This window comes from Microtus pennsylvanicus, chromosome 3, assembly GCF_037038515.1.
Source record: "Microtus pennsylvanicus isolate mMicPen1 chromosome 3, mMicPen1.hap1, whole genome shotgun sequence".
In the NCBI taxonomy this organism is placed as follows: Eukaryota; Metazoa; Chordata; class Mammalia; order Rodentia; family Cricetidae; genus Microtus; species Microtus pennsylvanicus.
In genome coordinates this window covers 121577525-121599029 of record NC_134581.1, presented here as the reverse complement: position 1 = coordinate 121599029, position 21505 = coordinate 121577525, and the positions used below count along the sequence as shown (strand labels likewise).

Here is a 21505-nt window from a genome sequence, read left to right as displayed (position 1 = left end):
TTTTAAAAATTAGAACACCTTTAGAGACCTCTGTCTTAATTTTAAAGGTATTTTTCCAAGGCAGCACTTAGCTTGTTCCTACACACACAGATACATTCAGACACACACCCTGACTCACACACACCAAAAGAGGAACTTTTCAGATTACATATTTGATACCTTGGGAAACAAACAAACTATAAATTCCAAATTACGAAGACCTTATAAGAATTCTGCTTTAATAATTTTTGCTAAAAGTGTTAGTAAAGCTCTAATTTGTTCCTAGAAGCAATAACCCCTCCTCACTCCATTATCTACTGGAATAAAATCATAAACCCAGTCAGCAGTACCTCTTTGTTCCCGACCCTCTGCATGGCATCCCCCAAGTGGAAGTAAAACCGGCCATCGTCCGTGCCAGGATCCCCAGATTCAATTCCTTCCTGGAAAAAAGTCATTATTACCATCTATGAAAAGTGACATTTAAGGTCTCATGCCTTGTTTGGTATAGATTTTCCTCAGGTATGAACTACAACATCTTTTAGGAAAACCTAAAATCTGGTAAATTATATCTCCTTATTAAAAGTGACTGTGAGGCTGGTCCACATTTCAGAGTATGAAAATGAGACTAGCAATGTAAATTTCACAATGCAGCTACCATTGACTGTGGATGGTCCATACATTAGCACGCACTTGTGTGCTACCATTGACTAAGAGTGAACCTGTCCATACATTAGCACGTGCTTGTGTGCTTCTGCCGTGGGAACAATCATAGTTCACTGTTGCAGATGACTTCCCTGCCGGCGGATTTTCATTTGTTTTGCTCTACAAGCCTGACCACACACCACCTAGAGTCTGCATCCCTGAACCCAGACACTTCACTGCTCCAGTTTCAAGTGACGGCAGCCAGAGTGTACGTGGTACTTCTTCCTGCCCTGGACAAATGTGTTATGGGTAGTTAATGAAACTTCTTATTAAATTTACAGGATTCAAGCCAACAGGAAGTTTGACACATGTCATTTTTTTACTGAACAGTTTCTATTATGGAATGTTTTGCTATTTCTTCCCACTTTTCACACAGGCACTGGGATGGAGATTTTTGTTTTAAAAAAAGAGAGCGAGAAAATACTAAGAGAATGAATAAAGAAAAGCAAAAAAAAAATCAACAAAAGTCTGAAATAGGTTAATAGCAAGGACTTCTTTTCTGAAAATTTGTATCTTTGAGGTCTCCCCTTATAAGGCCCATTCTCTTAGGGTTGGTGATATGGCTCAGTGGGTGAGGGGACTTGCTGCTAAGTCTAATGGCCTGAGCTTGAGTTTCAGGGCTCACATGCTGCAAGGGGAAAGCCAGTTCCTGAAAGGTGTCTTCTGTCCTCCGTGTATAGCATGCTGTGTGCTGTGGATGCACCTGCTCCACATACCCATGCTTAAAAAATAATAATAAAACTACCTACACATATTTAAAAGGTCGTTATCTTCTCCCAGAAGAAATGTTATTTGCACAGTGTTGGAAAATAGCATCTAACACAATCAACTGACTTCTGGCATGGAGCATCCTTGTTTGTTAAATACCTGCCCCAGCTCTTGTGTTCCCACCTATGTAGCTAGGAGAACACTATCAGGCCTCCAGAGTGGAAGGAGACATGAGGGCACCTTAAATCAGCCCAATGCGCATGCCCACATGGCCCTGGGAAGAATGAAAGATCTATGCTGTCCAATGATAGCCAGGACAGATGAGAATACATGCCAACCAGAGGGCACCCCTGCTCAGCTCTATGCCCCAGGGTTGTGGAGCAAAGAGGAATCTAGACGCCTGTGTGACTGCACACAACGTGGGAACTCTCAAGTTGCAGCAATGAGAACCGTTTGACGCAGCCACTGAAGCCAGCCACCCCGCTTCTGTAATTGGGGTGGGGAGTGCTCATGAGCTCCTGTAAACTGCAGCTCTTCTCTGTAGCAGAGCTTACTCTTAGCCTCCACACTGCCGCTACCCAAACAAAAGCAAATTAAACAGGTTTGAATTCTCTTCCTCGGTCGCGGTAGCCACATCTGCGCTGTTCAGTGGTCGAGAGCAGCAGGAAAGAGTAACGCACAGAAGTGATATTTCTCATACAGCAAGGATTTTGTTCGACAGCCCTGACCAAGACCAAGTGTGATTCTGGTAAACCGTCCAAGCCTCGGTTTAATACGGTAGAAAAGCAACAATTATATTTTAGGGTTTTGAGCCATTAGCCAAGCTTTGGCCTTCAAACCTATCTACCTGCTATGAGGCAGCTGGAGCTCTGTAGAGCAGACCCTTCCTTAACTTGTGAAGAAAGCCCTTGGCACACTGTCTATATTTTAAGAGACTATCAATGAATTCTGTCTACTTCTCTCCAATAAGTAAAAACTATGCTATGGAGGAATGGGTGACCAACGTGTGCTATGTAACATGTAAATGTTGCTGGAGAAAATTGTGAATGTTAATTAAAATGAAAACCATGTTATAATGGCTTTGGTGTTAGGAATTTCTTCCTAAGCTCTTTTCCCAACAGTGTCTGCTCATGTTATTAGTGGTGAAGTCAGGATCCTCTCCTGTGGGTCCCTGTGCTTTGGCCTCCAGCATGCAGCACTGCTTTGGGGGCTTGCACAACCTTGCTGGAGGAGCAGGTCACCAGGGGTAGGTCTTGGAGGTCATTTGGCTTCTACCTGCCACTCCTGTTCTTTGATGAGTGGTCAGAGACTACAACATGAACAAGCTACTGTCACCACTTTCTGCCACCACAAGCTCTGTCATGCCATCCCCGCGATGACCCAGAGCAACTTCCAGAAACTAAGAGCCTAAAGAAAACTTAAACCGATTCTGTTGGGAATTTTGGCAACAGTGACGTCAAACAAAGCACATCTCATGGTGGGTGACTCTTCCGGACATTCAGTCAGGGTGTAGGTGCCTACTGTCTATGCGGTGGGTGATTTTTCCCGACATTCAGTCAGGGTGTAGGAGCCTACTGTCTATGAAGCATCCATTCCGATGCCAGGAAGCCTCCACCATGCATGCCAATCAATTAGAAGCCATAACCAATGGGGAAGGGGCCTCAAATGAGTCCATGAAGTGAGCAGCCGGAAGGAGACCACGGCAGGTACCTTTAAGTAGGGAATACTCTCTGCTATCTTGTTCTGTGCCTTCAGGATGAAGCCGTAGTGCACTTTAGCAAAGCCGTCATTGGGTGTCACGTTCAGAACCTGAAGTCAAGGAAAGCAAAGAGCTGTTGTGACAGAGAAGAAACTGTACAAGTGAGCATCAAAACAAATCCTAATTAGTTTCGCTGTACTTGGAATGGGTGATGATGTTACAGCTTCAAACACTCGGTGGTAGCACTTTGTCTCATTGCTATCATTAAACAAAACAAACCCACTGTTCTCAATGCAAAATGCTTTTGCAATTACTCCCTGAATACAGTGGTGAAGGAGAAGGTAGTAACTGCTGAAGTGTGGTTTTAACTCTGCAATCAGAAAAACGTCTGCCAACTGATGGCATCAAAGTTTTTCAACGAATAGAGAAAATCACCGAACTTTTGTGCTTAAAGAGAACCTGGAGGGCAATTGCACATTGCTTTCTATACATGCCTCAGCCTATCATATTAGGACCCATTCAATACAAAAATATCCATCAGTGGTCACTGAAGTTAGTGGCCGAGTGTGACATGAAAAGAATCTTGATTGAATGGCTGCAGATGCATGGTGATCATAAAGGCAACTCGGGTGGCATTCCAGGGGCATTGCCTTGACCATGGAAAAAACACGTGCTGTAGTATGGTCCCGTATCACTGCAGACGGCACAGTCCTGCTCCTGAGGCTGACCTGCACCAAAGGTGTGATCATATTGATGATGAGGAAATACCTGACAGCTGTAACCAAACCACTGCCTGCATTTTTCATAGGTGTGGGAGTGGAAAATACCCGAGGAACTGTGACAGGCCTAACATAGCAGCAGACGAGAGTACACTGAGCCTTGCAGGAACAACACTGAAGAGGGCCTGAAGTGCTGGGAACCTGTGTGTTAGCCTAGTGAGGTACAGAGTCCAGTTCCTTGATTCTGCGCTGGGTCTGTGTCCAGAATGTTTGGGGACCCATGTCCTACCTGTGCAACCTTTCGGCAGTGGGAGATTATTTCACAATAACAGGCCTAAAAATATGAATGAAGATAAATTCCTGGGTGCGAGACCCCAGCTATGAGGGATGTGATGCCCTCTTCCGGCCTCCACACACGCATGTGCACACACACAAACAGGAAAAGGAAATGGTATGAAATACAAACAACACCATAGGCAAAGAAATTGGAGGAAAGGACAGGGGTCACGTTGAATCACAGAGTATTCTGTTTAGGGACACAAGAAAACTAATCCTTCCGGGAGAAATGTATGGTATTTTGTGTGTGTTCTGACAAATAAAGCTTGCCTAGAGATCAGAGGGCAGAGCTAAGCCACGAGTTAACCATAGAGGCCAGCCAGTGGTGGCACACACCTTTAATTTCAGCTTGTGGGAGGAGGCAGCAGGAAGATCAGAAGTTCAAGGCCACTCTGGGCTACACGGAATCGAATCAGTCTAAAAAAGAAACAGTGCCGGGTGGTGGTGGCTCACACCTTTGATCCCAGCACTGGGGATCTCAGGCCTTTAATCCCAACACTAGGGAAGTGAAGACAGGAATATAAAGCAGGTGGAGACAGGATCTGGGGCTCCATTCACTTTGAGGATTCAGTAGGGGTAAGAAGTCTCCCTAGTGACTGGCTCTTTTGCCTCTCTGATCTTTTAGCATCTACCCGTATATCTAACTCTGGGTTTTTATTATTGAGATCAATTAGAATTTGTGCTATGGAGAAGTGACAAACATTTCTGCTCTGAAGTACAGTTCCTGGGCAGCAGGCCCACAGCTCTCTGCTCATTTGCAGATGGGCAGTCAGGCATCCTACCTGGTGCACACAGAATCAGGAGGGTGGGCAGGGCGTAGGTGCCAGAGTGGCTGACAGCACTGTCCCCATCTGTTTCTTTATATTTAGACACCACACCTCTGCACTTTGTAGATGGATGTACAGTGACTCTACCGGGGCAACAAAATCACAGACAAAGACACAGGTGGGTTTACAAGAAATCAGACTGAGAATAAAATAGACTAAAATAGTAAGAAGACTGAGAGTCTTTGTATCCACTTATTATATGTCTGAATATTATCTTTCTGTCTATCTATGTATCTATATTTTTACCCACAGTAAAAACTCATTGCAAGGAACATTTCAAACTTTTAAAGCGCCGCCTATTTTCCTTTATCCAAGACTTCATTTTCCAAGTGAATTATGACCCAAAAATACTAAATGGAAAACACCAGGATCCATGCTTTAAATTGTGTATCAGTGGGAGTCGCACGACTCTATCTTGCCTGGGATGTGAATCAGCATACCCACATCATATTATGCTTCCTGACCATTCGTTACTCAGTGTTGATCTCCATCACCAAACTGACTGCTACAAGTACCACTGTGCTTCTGTTCCAGTGATCCTCATTGCCCTTTACAATGTCCCATTGTGGGACAGCATACATGCTATCATCACATTTAAGCATGCACTGTGGGATGGATACTTAGAATGCAAACATCCTGGGTGCATTAGATCCATGGGTATTCCCAAACCATGAGTAGCACTTTGCGGTGGTGATACTGAAATATTAACACTTTAGTCAGGCGGAAAGGATTTTTCTCAGTTCAATAAAATTTGGAAAGCACTCTAAATATTTCATTTGAGCTTTAAATTTCATTTGGAGGACATGTACTTTTTATAAACTATGCACTGTATAGATAGACAATACTTAAATCTATAAACCACTCCAAACATTTGGTTGAACTCGTTGCCCTGAAAGGGTACACAGTAAATGGTATTTCAAGAACATTTCTATGAGAAGAAGCCCAGCAGAGTTGGAGTTGGGTGCTATGGTCAGGTGGTGCTTGGGGTAGATGAAGGTCAAAGGACAGCAACCCTGCAGAAGAATCGGAGCCAGCTCAAGCAAGAGGTGTCCGGTGTCTGGTGAATGCACTGGGCTAGTGAAGACAATGTGACAAGTGGTGGCTTGGCCCCAGACTGGAAACCCCATGAAGACACATTCTGCATTGCTTCGATATTGGGTCCTGAACTGGTTGGTGTGTGTATGTTTAGTAAATGCAAGCTGGCTGAGCCATGTTGGAAGCAGTGAGACCCCAGATCCTGAATTTCTTGTAATCCCCTGATCTGAGTGCCTACAGCTGTTCTGAGCACGAGACCTTCAGGAGTTCCTGATGGCAGGAGAGTGGTTTCTGGTGGGTTTGGCTGGGGCGTGGCTATCTCTATATAATCTGCCCCTGAACACAATAAAGGGGGCATTCTTGGGGAATTCAAGGATGACCCATGTCGCTGTCTCTCTGTCTGTGTGTGTTTGTATATTTTAACCTCCAGCACCCTTGCCGGAAGCTCAGTAACTGGGTGTCAGAGCACTGAGCGCAGACACGGGGGGCGTGGTGCGTGGCAGAGCCATAGATCAGCACAGGGTGTGTGGGGCAGTAAAGAACTGGCAATGATGCTGGGTTGGGGTCCCCAGCTGGTGGCAGGGCCACTCCCTTGGAAAGGAGATGGGGGAGGAGTCTTCAAAAGCTGCAGCTGCGAGCGGTTCCTACCAAATCTCTGTAAAGCTAGTCTCTATGCCGAAAACAAAACCAGGAAAAACTAAAAATAGGATCTCACAATGGTTTTCCTAAATGTACTCAAAAATCAATGTGCACAAAAAGTGCAACCCTGGTAACAGTTTCTGAAAGGGACCTGGGAGAAAAGATAAATATACCAGGCCACACTTTGGCTAGGGAAAGAGTATCCATTAGCCACAGCTCATTCATTTAGACGCAAGAGGAAGGGAAAAGGCAAACTGAGCATTACTTTCAATGTATGAATGCTCTTTTAAAAGAAAACCAATCAGCTGTGTGATGCGGCAATATCTGGAGCTTCGTGCATCCTAGTCCGCTCAGCCAGGTGAGACTGTGGTCTCAGTTGCATAAACAACATAATTTTATTTTTCAAGGTGAGGAAAAATGCTTCACATTTCTGAGACTTGCCGTCAGGTGGAAGAGCTGAGTGCATTCAGGGAAGAGGTTTGGAGGGGGAGAGAGGAGACATGTACAGTTAGAGGCCAGTCAGGGTGCACTCGAAGCTTGCCCTGACCTCCTGAGAGCATTCAGGGAAGAGGTTTGGAGGGGGAGAGAGGAGACATGTACAGTTAGAGGCCAGTCGGGGTGCACTCGAAGCTTGCCCTGACCTCCTGTGTGCGTGACACCTAGACAGCAGCAAATTGCTAAGGATACTGGAAGGAAAGAAAAGAGGGGGATGGGAAACGGGAGAATTTTACAAGAAGAAAGAAGAAGGGGGTGTGGGAAGGAGGGGACATACAAGGAGGAAGGATCACTGCATTTCCATTTCTGTGTCTGTGATGGTGTGTTCGATTTTACATTTGCACGGTTCTGAATCACTGACACACACGACGTTTCTTTATTCTGCAGGGCAGGGGACACCGGGTATGCTAGCAGACACCATGGTCACACGGAATTGTCTTATGGCCTGATGTGGGTCTTTTCTGGAAGGCACACATTTGCAATGCCTCAGTCCACCTGTGTAGGCATCAATGACGTCATAGAAAGCCAAGGTCAAAGTTCTGCTCCTTCAAAAACAATGAAGTTGATAACATGGGTAGAAAGACAATAGCTTCAAAATTCAATGATTTTTCAATTAAGCACTGAGAGCAACAGCGGCGAGCATCACATTGAGAGTGGACCCGGTCTCCGGCCTGGGGGTGAGACTGCTGCTGTTGACATCATTCTCAATACACAAGAGCCCCTCAAGCTACACAGCTAGCTCACTGTAGTAGCATTTCCTGTAAAGGGAGCGGCGTGGAGACCATTGATCCAGAGGCCCAAGTTAAGGAAGAACAAGCGCTCATATCCATCTTTGTTTTACAGAGCTTAGCTTTCTCCCGCTTCAGACTTCATTCGACATCCTGTTTGCTTTGTGCCAAATAAATTCCCTCATTGCCTGAAGGAACCAGTTTTCTGTGTTATATAGTTGCTTGTGACTTAGAGGTTATCTATTAAAATGCCCACTATAATGTAGAAATTCTCTGAAAGCCGCCCTGGCCAGAACATCAATGCCCTTTTGAAAACAGTATAATCTACTTTTGCCTGAGAGGCTTATACTGCAAAACTTAAAAAGATTATAAATTTTACACATATCAACCTCATTATTAACTTCATTCTGTTACTACCACAAAGAAAACCCTTAGAAAACTGTCTATAGAATGATAAAAATGAAGCTTAAAAAATGTTACTATAACCGTGAACTAAAATTTAAATTGTTCCAATCAAGATACGAGGATAAATATGGTCAATGTATATGTATACCAGAATCATCTTTATGGGACCTGCCACTCTGCACAATGGAGACAGGTTAATAAAGAAAAACAAAACAGGAAAAATTGGGCATGGTGGGCAGTTGGAAGGCTGAGACTGGAGGATTGCCATGAGTTTGAGGTCAGCCTATATTAGATGTGACATCCTGGGTCCAGGAAAGGAAGAGAAATGGGAAAACCAAGTCCAGACTATCTAGGACTTACATGCGATTTCATTCAAGATAAAGAGAACAAGACACGGTGCACGTGGCAGGGAATTTCCCATCAGCACTTGAACTCACTAGACAAGATAATCGGTGCGGTCCACAGCGGACCAGTGCTTACCTCTTCATAAACCTTCTTGGCACTGTCATTGTCTCCCATCAAGAGGTATCCTACGCCAAGGTCGTTTTTCAATGCCGTATCACTAGGGAATAGCTGAACTAGCCTCTGGAGGGTAAGCAGGGAGCCTCTCATGTGACCTGATATTGGAAAAATAATGAATAGGAACAAAAATATTATGTGCTCCTTTGTGCTGAGAACACAACCATGCGAGTGGGTTTAACGGAGCCTGAAAACACCTTACATCTGACTTCATCTATGAATGGATTCTTGAGTCCTAAGTAGCAGGGTTATAATGTTATACATAATGGCTCGCGTAGATAGTAAACACAGCATCAATCCTAAACTGTAAAGACAGCCTTATTTTCCGAGTCAATCCACATTTACATTTTTACCTTAAATTCCTTCTTCAGAAAATGTCAGTTTTCTAATTCCTTAGAAAAACGTTCTGCTGAAATCATTTTGGGTTATTAGCTTTAAAATTTTTGAGAGAGGGTCGATAACGAAGAGTCAGACGTAGGGCCTTGCAGTCGGTACTTTTCTGCTGACGTAAATGGGCACTGAGGGACATGGAACGGGGCTTCACTGCAGAAGCCTTCTCCAACAAACACGTGCCGCTTGTCTCTCCTTACTGATCTAAAGACCAGAGGAGACATCTTCTGTACTAGGGGAGCCTCTGGTGGACAACAGCCTATGGTGCACTACATGGCTCAGGAAATCCCAGCCGCTGTTTCCTTTGTGGCTTTCAGAGGGAAACAGTCTGGGTCCACCATCATGGCCTCTGTCCCAACTGGGGACAGAGACTGAAAACACAAAGGCGGTGCTAAATAGGATGAGCACTTATGAAAACCACCTCAGAGGGATTAGCTGCCTGTAAAAGGGATGTCAGTCAGGAGGCGGCAGCAGGTTCAGTCAGGGTTGCAGCTCCCCAGTTAGCAGAAAGCCTGGCCCGTTCAGTCCGTGGTCTGTGCCCTACTGCTGGTTAGTGCTATTCCCATCAGAACCCCAGGGTGGCTTGCCCAAGCAGCCATTCCTTCTCTTACAAGTTGGTTTCTTTTCTGTACACTTCCGGCCTCCCTACCTGCCCACCTAGGCTCCAGCTTTCCTTCTGCCTTGGAATTTCTCTGTTAACGATGACAATAGTACAGACCAGAGTACCTCCTACAGAAACCCGCTGCCTGCTCCTTCTTCTGTGTCCTGGTCCCCTGTTGTACTGTGAGGCAACTTCACCTCCATGCAGTTCTAGGGTCTCGGTCTCATTGCCTCCGAGCCTCCTAGTGTGACCCTGCCTCATTCACACTTCAGCAGAAGAGACCACACTAAACACTCAAGAATGTCTGTGAGAGGTCAGACGTCTTCACACGTGACCTTGCTCTAGGGCTAGGATGCAAGAGAATGTCTTGGCATAAAAGTTAAGAGGGAGCCAGGCTGTGTTGGCACACACCTTTAGTCCCAGCACTTGTGAGGCAGAGGCAGGCAGATCTCTGTGAGTTTAAGGCCAGCCTGGTCTACAAGAGCTAGTTCCAGGACAGGCTCCAAAGCTACAGAGAAACCCTGTCTTGAAAGACCCCGATAAATAAATAAATAAATAAATAAATAAATAAAGAAATAAAGAAAGAAAGAAAGAAAACAGGGAACCAAAGAAGTCCATAATTCTAAGTTAAATAATATTTTAACAAATTCTTTAAAAAATTAAAATGAATGTAAAAATCCACAGTGTTTCTGTGTATGTTTATAGGCATGCGTGTGTGTGCACCTAAAGGCCAGAGGACAAACTTAGGTATCCTTCCTCAGGAGCTGTCAGCCTTGCATGCTTGCTTGAGAAAAGCTCAAAGACTGGCAAGCTAGCCAGACTTGCAAGAACAAAGACCTGAGTGTAATACCCAGAATCCAAGAAAAAAGCCACACATGGTGGTGCAGGCTTATAATCCCCAAACTTGGAAGGCAGGGACAGGTAGGTCCTCGGAACTATAGAGCCATTGAGTCCAGGCTTGTGAAGAGCCTTAAAAAATAAGGAGGGATGGTATCTAGGTTTCCCTCTGGCCTGGATGTTCACAAACATTTGCTTCTCTACAAGCACACATGACCGTGTGTGCACAGACAGAGCCCTCCCCCCACATGCACGTGTATAAAATTACTGAGGTTAGGACTGCTTAAATGTAGAAAAGGTCTATTTAAGACAGACAAGTTAGCAGAAGCTAGCTGTAAAGCAAGACTTCTTTGTAGACACTTTGGCTGTGAGTAGGTACCACGTTCTTGCCACCGAAACGTGGCCATGTGCCATCTCTCTCCAACTTAGCTCTTTGCTTCTCACCTAGAAACTGCTGTCTTTCTGACCGTCGCTTCAAGCTCAGCTTCACCAGGTCTGTGGGGGCATCGGGCAGGCTGGCCGCCTCCTGGTAGGTCTCGATGGCCCTGCGCAGAACCTCATTGCTCCTCCTCTTCTCTGCCAAGTCGTCTTCACACTAGAGGATGCCCCATACAGATCAATGACCCATGACCTCTAGGCTTGTCACTTCCCCCCAGAGATTCATGACAGTTAACCTTTAGACAGGCCTTTCAGAGAGAAAACTGGCCTTTTCCCTAGCAAATGATACAAACAAAAGAAGGCAAGGTAACTGCTATTTCAGGAAGAGGAAGAAAAGGTCACTACTAAGGTACAGATGAGGAAAACTGTAAGATCCAGATACTTCCTAGGGCTGGTGGGGATGGACTTCACAATATATGAGAACATTATACACACAGGACTCTAGTTCACAGTCTGGTCTTCCTATTCTGTGCTCAGTGACTCATTTATTTCATCCATGCAACAGCTTTTCAGGGATCAGACAATTGTTCTACATATGTATCACATGAGTTGAACAAACTAGAGAAAGCTCTTTTCTCATTTTGCTTCCATTTAGGAAAGGACAAAATGAGAAACACAAACCAAGGTGCTATTCATAGACACAGTGGGCTGACAGGCGATGAATGTGGAATGGGAAAACTACTGGTTTGATCAGGACAATCGGGGAGTCTAAAAGGGGAAAGACTGCGAGGCTATGAGGAAAGATTTTTAAAGCAGAGAACAGCAAAGACTGTGGCTTTCCAACACAGCAGGGAACAAAGGCAAGACTGTACAGGTGGAGGGGTGGAGGGAGGTGACAGTGGCGTCAGGTGATTCAGAGCCGGAAAGCTGTTGAGGATTCTGATTATTATGTGTGGAGAGAGATGTGGGTGTTCCATATGATCTAGTGCCTTGAAGGGATCCGAGGGCTTGTGCTAGCCACAGTACTGAGATCAGGCTGAGAGAAGAGCAGAAGTGGGGAGGCCAGGTAAGAAGCCAGGGACGGCAGTTGCCTGGGCTGATGCAGTGGTAATGAGCAGGAAGAGATCGGAGCATGGATTCAGTCTGAAGGTCAGGGCCAAGATATCTACAGATGCACTGAATGTAGTCGGAGAGAGAGAAAGAGAAAGAGAGAGGAGAGAATTTAGGGTTGGTGTCAGTGACTACTTGACTGGACTATCACCCCTGAGAGTGGGAAGATAGGACATAGTTAGGTCTTGGGGAACAAGGAGTCAGGAGCTCAATTCTGGATACAGTAAACCAAATGCCAGGTGGAGATAAACACGTAGCAGGTCCATTCCCGGGTGTGGAGTTGAGGGAGAGGCTGGCGTTTAGGACACATACATGGGAAGGGTCAAGGATGGGTATGGCGTTTAAAGTTGGCAAGCTAGAAGTCATGAGTGTAGACTCAGAGGAGTTCCAAGAACTGAATCCTGAGATGATCCATTGTTTCAAGATCATTAGAGGTTTGGGAGACATAGGAAGACAAGCAAAGGGGATGAAGAAAGAGTTACGTAGGAAGAACACAACAACACAGCAATGTTCCAGAGGCCAAGCGGAAGACAAAGGCTTTAGGAGGAAGAGAAGAAGTGTGCTCCAAATGGCCATCAAGAAAGACAAGAGGAGGATAGCGAAGAGAACTTGATGGACTGCTCTTCCGTTCACTGGCCCTGGCATCATGGCTTCAGGGAATTTTTTGAAGACATGTGTCAGAATGGAGCAGTGTGAAGAGAACATGGGAAGGATGGAGGAGGAGGGGAACTCCTTCAAGACAGCTAGTTGTAACAGGAACTGGAAAATGTATCTACAAGTAGAGGGGGCTGAGAGTCCAGAGAGAAGTCTTCAGGATGAGATGATACATTATGTTTCTCAGTAGATGCAAACGACCTAGCAGAAAAGGAAAACCTGGGGACAAGAGAGGACACAAACCACATGGAAGTCTTCTGGTCAGGGAAGGGAGAAGGGGACACGACAGCTAAAACCTGCCGGTGGATGGATACAAGGTATCAGTGCAATTGTGTGAGAAGGGGACAAGACAGCTAATACCCCCAGATAGATGGATACAAGGTATCAGTGCAATTGTGTGAGAGGGTCAAGTCTCTGGACACCTTTATTTTCCTAACAGGATACCCAAGATCTGTAACTTCAGATAGAGAATGGGGAATAAAATAACAGAGGCAGGAAAAATTGGGCAGGGGGGTGCAGGTGTAAAGTGGACCTCAATAGCTCATCAGAGTTTACAGACTTTCATTTGAAGATCAGCATTCAAGAAAAATTACAGCAGTTTGATGCTAAACGTAGTGTGTTTTAAAAATTAGAATGGGTAGATATAATTACTATTTAACAAAAGCTGTGTGCTGGTTAGTATGTAAAATCCGAGGACTTGGTAAGAAAATCCTCGCATCTCCTTCCTCAGAGAGCAAGTCATTTGTGAGAACCAACATCAGTTGGTATGTGTAGATCAGTCTTTTAACAGTTGATGTCTATGGGTCACCCAAGCCAGGCTAAGAATGAGCTTCAGTCACGGACATTCCTGTCACATTCTTGGGCTGACTAACTCACTCAAACCTCCTAGGAAACCTGTCACTTTGTACCTCAGAGCCACTAATGAAGTGAATTCAGTCAATAATTTAAGATTTTTGCATTCACTGTTTCGGGAACTTGCTCAAAAGTGATTTTTTTGCAGAGATCCAAGAATAGCATGTAATCAGTGATACTTAAAAATATAGACACTACAGTTTATATTTGACTTAGTGTTGGCACTTTAAGAGCTGTTGCAATATTGCAGAGAAATTGCCAAATTTGCTATCTGAGAATTGGAAGTCACAATTTAGTCCTTCTTACAAAATTTGTCAACTTTTATTTTTTAAAACTCCTAAAAATTCCAAGTTTCCTTTAAATGACTCGATTAAAATTTAATTTGCCATGCTTAACTTTTGTTTTATGCCACATTAGTGTTAACACTGATAACATCTGTAGCGTAATATCTTAGAGATTAAAAACTACTGCCTGAGGCCCCCATCTCCAATTCCTCCTGTGAAGGAAAACTGCACACGGAGAGAGCTCTACATCCAGAGGCTCCAGTCACCGTGATTACAACACATACAGAGAACACTTGCAAAGCACAGAACAATCTGCCATAATTAACATTTGAACAACCGTTTTCCTTCCAGTTAATGGACTTTCCATAATCAAGGACCTGGTATTAGTGGCAAAACACATCACTTATGTGGACATTCTGGATCTTTTGGTGATAAACATCCTCTCTCAATAGCAACATAGTTTCCCAGTGTTAGAAGATTATGGCCCAATTAGTTTACCAAAACCACACAGTTGCTATGCGATATATCTGGTGTGTACCAAGAATATGGGAAACTTATTTATATTAATTGTTTTGCAAATTTGATTTAGGTAAATTTAATGAAATTGAATTAATTACTTTTGAACGGGCTAGAAAGACTCTGAGCAGCTGGCTCTCAAGTGGCCTCCACCTTCAGTTCGGAGCAAGACATGCTGTCCTCCTGTTGACGCGTCACAGGGTCACACACAAGGGGATACTGGTTGCTACTTCTTGGTACACTAACATCTGAAGCTCTCCACCTATTGCTTTCCAGTCCGAGATCATTTCCTTTGGTGCAGGGAAGGGCACAAAGGATAGTGTGAGTCATGAAGCAGAGGACACGGCTTGACGACGTTCCAGTGAACCTTCATCAAGAGAATCTGTGGCTGGAGCACTTAGGAGCTCTTGTGTAATAATGGGGACTTTCTGCTTAGGCTGCCCCTGGGGAAATATATTTATGTTCCCGAGGGAAACTTTGATGACAGGGGGGTCACAACCTGAAATGAGAGTCACAGAAGGAAGGGTCTTCCTTGTACCCCAAGGATTGTGGCATCAATGGGGGTGATTTTGAGAAATGCCTTGCTCAATTCTGGGTACAGGATGTCACAAGAATATCCATGACCCTATAACGAAGCCCTGTACCAGGGTCTTCCTTTCTGGGAGCATATAAAAAGAATAGGTCCCTACTATAAAACTAAGGGACATGAAAATGCTGTAACCAGCCAGTCAATTGCTTATTATGACTTGTTTTGTAAAGCTTGTATTTTAGAAAACATCAGATGATTCTATTTGGTTAAGGTAAAAATAATTCCAGACTGTCTAACATACTATAACCACATGAGCAGGCGGCCTAGCCACAGACGGTAAAAAAACAGAAGGTCCTATATTTTGCAGACCCTGACGAATTTGTAACTTCCTGATTTGACAGCCGCTGTCTAAAGCTGTTTTGGATAAGGCTGTCTGTTCTGTAGTTTGTTTTCTTCACCCTGGGCAATTAATGAGGGAGTAAAAAGGGATCCAGGGTCCTGATACTTTCCAAATGACCTATGTAATCAACGTAGTATATAAACAGTCTCTCTGGTTGAGGGAGAGCGCTGCTAAACCCTCAGCTGTGCATCTGTACTTTTCTTCCCCCACTGGCTCCATATCTCCTCTCTGGGACCTGTATCCCACCGAAGCTCGACCTCAGCACAACTTCTCCTCCACGAAGTTTACTCCTTGATGTATTTTTCAACAGCTCTGGCTTTACTCTTGATTTCCAAATTCCATAATCTCATGGTCTCCTTGATGCGCCCCATGGGTCTCTAATTACCACTGCAATTGCAAACTTCAGCTCTACAGCTGCTCGGCCTGGCCAGGAACTCACATTCCCTTCCTCAGCTACTAACAACAAACTAGGCGTCAGTGGTCAATTCCTTTTCTCTAAAGTCCTTTCGAATCTCTCATTGCCCTTATTGCCCTCCATGGCCAGGTCACCGCCCATACCACCAGCATCTCACGCATGCCACACTGAGACAGCCACCTACTTTCTGTGCATCTGATGGTGCCCTCGCTCAACTGGCAACCAAGCAATCTTTACAGAAAGCCACCAGGTGGTCACCTACATGAGTAATAGCCTCCAAAGGCTTCCCGAGGCACGGAGAACAAGAGATGTGAGGGGCTGCTGGCCTCCCTGTCTGCCCCTTGCCCCCAGTAGGCCCCTCTTTCTGTTCAGATTTCTGACACCAATACAGTTGCCACCAATCATGGCCTGTGTCTCTCTATTTCCTCTACCTAGCAGCTCCTTCCATGACCCTGACTCATCTCAGTTTCCCCCCAAGAAAAGTGTCGTCTGCTCTGTCACCTTCACTCAAATCAGCCGCAACCGAGACTACATAAGTATGCTCGTAGAATCCCACTGCCTAGTGGGCATTGGTGGCACACGCCTTTAATCCCAAAGATCATGCCACACCGTCAACCCGAATCTGTCTGCCATTCCTGCCGTCTTCCATGGTGGCAGTGCACAGGGCACCAGTTTCCTATCTTAAGGTCAGGAACACAATGAACTCTTTTATGTCAAGCCAGTGTTTTTGTCCTCTTTTGTGGCCACAGCTGACTATCAAACAAATGCAAAATAAACATTTGTAGCACAGCTGGGCTCGTGACGACGCAGGTGAGGATGGCCAAGCCTTGCGACAGGAGTTGGAAGACGATAAAGCCCAGAAGAGGAGATGAAATGAGGAGGAGGTGGCTGATGAGAAGTGAATCAAGGGAAAGAAACAAAGCGCCATCCATGCCACATTTTAAAAGGTCTCTCCAAGGCCTTTTAAGATACCATTGTCAGGAATCACACGACAGAGCCTAGATGCTCCAAAGACCGGAAATGAAAATCATAGAAAATTCAAATGGAAGGGAGGTCGGGGTGACAGAGAACTAATGGCAGAGGTGCCCTCCATTTCCTTGGCAAAACCAGACACAGGTCATTTGGAAGTACTAGATTAGACAGATGCAGTATTGAAAATTGCTTTAATTAAGATGGCATGTTTTCTTTGTGTGTGTGTCTGTGTGTTTGTCTGTCTGTCTGTCTATCTATCTATCTATCTATCTATCTATCTATCTATCTATCTATCTATCTATCTATCTATCTGGGAAATGACCTAGAAATTAGAAAGCAAATGCGGAAGAGAGAAAACTCTGATTACACAAAACATATGAGCTTCAGGAAAGCGTTCTGAGAAAGGCCAGGCTACCTGTGCTTTGCCATATCTTGCTCGTGGGCTCTGGGGGTACTTCCGAACCAGTTCTTCAAATGCATTCATTGCTTCCTCGACTTTACCCTGTGTGAATATAACCCCAGGGAATAACGATATTTAGTTTTGTTATTTAGTAGTAAGCAAACAATTCAATCAGAAATTTTTGGAATTCTTTCTGAATGCTAAACAGAACCGGCTACTTTACAAAAGACAAAGCTGTGACATTAAAACTTTAGGAATATATCTTAATTTTTAAAATGAGGTGTGTTGGTAACGATGAAACAAGACTTTTGTTGAAGATAACCACATTTTTCTCAATTGACAGAGTCCCCACAGGTTTTCTTCATGAAGACATTTAAGTTACATGTGGGATGCCTCAGGCCTGTCAGGGGCAATGAGGTCACCACAGCTTCAAAGTCTGAAAAGGACGGAGAACAAACAAGAAGACCATCAGTCCAAGTGACCACTGTAGTGGTCTCTGGTGGAAGTTGGGGTTGATTTGGCTCATCCGAACACATGCCTGCCTCCGTGGCACACATGAGCTCCTGCCTCTCTATATATACTTCAGAAATAAATACAATCAGTGTCCTAAGAGGGAGCCAATGAATGACTACAAATTTCATGGCTGGTGAGCTGAAGGCTGAATTGGTTTCATGGTATTGGAATCAAGGTGTTGGAGAGGCTCCAGGACAGAATCTGTCCACACCACTCTAGCTCCTGAAGCTGTCAGCATCCCTTGGCCTGGGGCTGCATGGCTCCACTCCCTTTCCTCTTCAGACTGTCTCCTTTTACATCTGTTTGTCTTGCCTTCTGCTGAACCAAATCTCTGCTTGCCTTTCTAAAAGCAACACATTCAGGGACTTTCAGACAGTCCATGACAATCATACCTACAAAGATCCATCTTAAAAATGTTTCCAAGGCAACGTTCATGGGTCACAAGAAATGGTTATCCTTGCGGAAGGGGGGGTCATTTTCCAGTTTACCAATGTGGGCCTTCACTTCCTATGGATGTGGGACCATACCACCTGGTTAAACCTGGTAGCTTAAAACAAGAGAAAATTGTTCTTTCACAGTTATGGGCAGGTAGATATCAAAATCACATTTTCTTGGCTGAAATGCCAAGAGCACACACTCTCCAGAGGCTCCAGAGGGAAGTCCACCCCTTTCTTCCCATGTTCCTTGGCTGGTGGCCCCATCAGTCCTACCGCCACTCTGGTAGGTGCACATCTTCTCTGTGCATGCCACCTTCTATCTCCTCTGTATCATGGTCCCCTCATTTAATGAAACAAAGGGACCAAATGGAGAATCTGGTAGACTCTCTACCTCCAGATCCTTAATGCCACCACATATGAAGGACCTGTCTCCAAGTGAGGAAGCCTGTACAGATTCCAGGGATTAGCATTTGGTTATCTTTTGGTGGACCATTTCAGCTTATTTCGTATCCTTTAGTTGCCAAAACCACTTTCACGGCCATGGTGTTAAGTGTCCCACTAACAGACCAAAACCACAGGAGCACCAAGATTCATAACAAATTCCACAACACATCATTCCTCTTTGGTAATGTAGCCTTTGGACTGCCTCAAGCAACAGGCTGTGTGGCTTTCATAAGGGATCATCGTAGGTGCTCACACGAGTCGACTGTAATATTAATGTGTCTGTTTTTACTCAGCTTCTCTCCCTCAAGATCTCTCCTAGCTATAATACTGCTATTCCACACTTATTCTGATTTGAAAAGCATGTAGTATTAATAATTAACTTCCTAAAATGATCTGTTCTTCAATGTAGCTTACTTATATAGAGACAGCTCTGGAGAGATGTGTACAAGGCCCACACTGTTTTGGTGTGAAGCCAGTGGGCAGTGCTGAAGGCCATCCTGACAGTTGGTGCAGATGGACTGCAGAATCTCCTGGAGTGATGTGGGAAATCTTGAGCTCACGTGGATAGACCCTTCACTATCCACTCAGCTCTGCAGCAGAGCGCTTCTCTGTGGGCTCCATACAGACAGCTATTATGCTGAACTATTCTATTCTATTCTATTCTATTCTACTCTACTCTACTCTACTCTACTCTACTCTACTCTATTCTATTCTATTCTATTCTATTCTCTCCTATCCTATTCTAGTCTGCTAGATTAGACTATTCTAGTCCGCTTCTGTTTCTCTCAATTTTGCCTGCAAGGAAGTGGAGGTGACTTCATGAGCAGCAAGAATTATAGGCTGTGGTGTGACCTTTCATGTGTTCATCCTGCTTGTTATCTTTCTTATTACCTCCACCTCCCACCAAAAAATGCCAAACAAACCACCACCACCAAAAAAGGAAGAGTACACACATTACCTCCTTAAAGACTTTCATTTATAATATTATTACAATAATGATTCCACTAAAATATACTATTCTAATAAATAATTCCATTAAAAATGAATATATTTCATTAGGTTATATTAAACCCTGTGGGGTGGATAAAGGAAAATTTTAAATAAACATGTTATTTTTAAAAATTCAATGATTCCGGGACAACGAGATGATTCAGTAGGCTAAAGCACTTTCCACCAAGCCTGACAATCCAAATTTGATGCTGGGAACCCACATAGCAGGAGAGAACAGATGCCAGCAAGCTGTCCTCAGATCTCTACACAGATATCAGGGCATGTGTATACCCACACATGTGAAGAGACACGCATTAGCGAATAAAGAAATCTTAGGTTATTCAAATGTGATCTGATTCCATACAATTTTGGCTATAACAGAAAGTGAGCCCATGCTTCCCCCACAGTGTAGAACTTGGACGTGAGGGATGGACGAGGCTGTACCAGCTGTCTGGGGCACCTTGGCTCAGTCTTCAACTATTCTTGTATACTGAGTCGTATCTTTTGGAAATACTAGCTATAAAAACAATCATAAACAAGACTTAATTATGTTGATGGCTTTGTCACAACACGTCTCGAGAGCAGACATGAATGGCGAGGCTGCTGTTCCTTCCTCTTTAATTCTCCCTGTTACAGACTCACAGTGCTCCTTAAGGAAAACACCATAATTTCTCCAAACGAGCGGGGCTGGAGAACACCCTGCCAGCACTGGAGATCCCACTGACTTATGAGCTCCTTGGTAAGTCAGCCTGTGTTCACTGTTCATCACAACCACAGAGGACTCCTTCTTTAAGGGCCTTCATTTATATGCTTTAGCCCAAAAGCCACCTTTCCTCTAGCCTCCTCATGATGACAGGCATGATGCAGGGCAGAGACTCGGAAGGAAACACAATGAGATGAGGGAAGAGGGTCCCTGCTTCATTCAGATCGAGAAGTGCAACCCCACACAGATGCACAAAACAAAAAGAAGCAAATGACAACAACAGCAAAGCTCATAGGACAGATTTGCTTTATGAAGTGAAACAAGATAGACGCAGAAATCACTTATCGGACAAAAACCTAGGTGCAGTGAATGGTCACTGTCTCTGGCATCCTCTAGAGTTACTGTTTGTATACGCTGGTGTCCAGTGTGGACCAAACCTCAGCTGTGGAGTCTTGGCTAATGCTGGGCACAGAGGCCTCTCTCTTTCTGCTACTTCCAATCAACAGGTGAGAAGTGCAAGCTTAGCCCATTCCCATTCCTAACTTGCATGGTTTTTCTGAGTGGCTTCCTTGCTTGCGTGCCTTTAGCCCACTTCTTTGCAGCTAATGGCTACTCGATAGAAAAGCACGTAGCAGAAAAACTAATGACCACTACAGACTCTGAATTTAAATGCACTCAAAAAGACATTTCTAAGATAAAAAAAACACAAGAAGATAATTAATTAAACATCCTGACCACACTATAATAAGTATATTGTGGATTATCTTATTATTGTAATGTGTTACATGGCTATGACTACACTAATGGAGATAAAGATTTCAATCTTACGTCGATTCATCGTTTTCAAAAGTTAAACCATCTAGTGATAAAGCAGAACATTCCCATTACTTGATAACAGAGCAAAGCTGCCACGAGCTTTGTGTGTGAGGAGAACACCAGGCCTGTGTCATTTCATGGCCACAGGTGCCGGACTCGAGACTCTTGAGTCTGCACTAAGGCCTACAGAATTGACTGTGATGGCAACATGGTATTGGGCAGTGGCAACATCTTTTTTCTTATGAGCTTTACAAAAACCAAGAGGGATTTGGGACTCATACCTATCATTTTTATTCTATAAATGAGGAAACTAAAGCCTGCAGTGGCCGAGCAGCTACAGAATCCATGCAAACAGAAGCCGATGGAGGTGAGCTGACACTAGGTCAGAGGCCATCCTCTTCCACTGTGGCCCTGGAGTGCAGTGATGCCCACGTGGCTTGGTTCACATGTGCCAAGGTGTCCGGGAAGGTCAC

General features: G+C 44.5%; 1 protein-coding gene across 4 annotated transcripts in view; it reads right to left on the bottom strand.

Annotated features, from left to right (window-relative positions):
* The window catches only part of Asph (aspartate beta-hydroxylase), a 164911-nt gene that overhangs the window by 34785 nt on the left and 108621 nt on the right, over window positions 1-21505 (bottom strand). For all 4 annotated transcript variants that reach the window (XM_075966995.1, XM_075966998.1, XM_075966996.1 and 1 more), the window contains 5 exons: window positions 17145-17231; window positions 11064-11214; window positions 8753-8889; window positions 3100-3198; window positions 330-419 (listed from right to left, as the gene is read on the bottom strand). In XM_075966995.1, the coding sequence (XP_075823110.1) occupies window positions 330-419; window positions 3100-3198; window positions 8753-8889; window positions 11064-11214; window positions 17145-17231 (564 nt within the window). The remainder of the gene's footprint in view (window positions 1-329; window positions 420-3099; window positions 3199-8752; window positions 8890-11063; window positions 11215-17144; window positions 17232-21505) is intronic.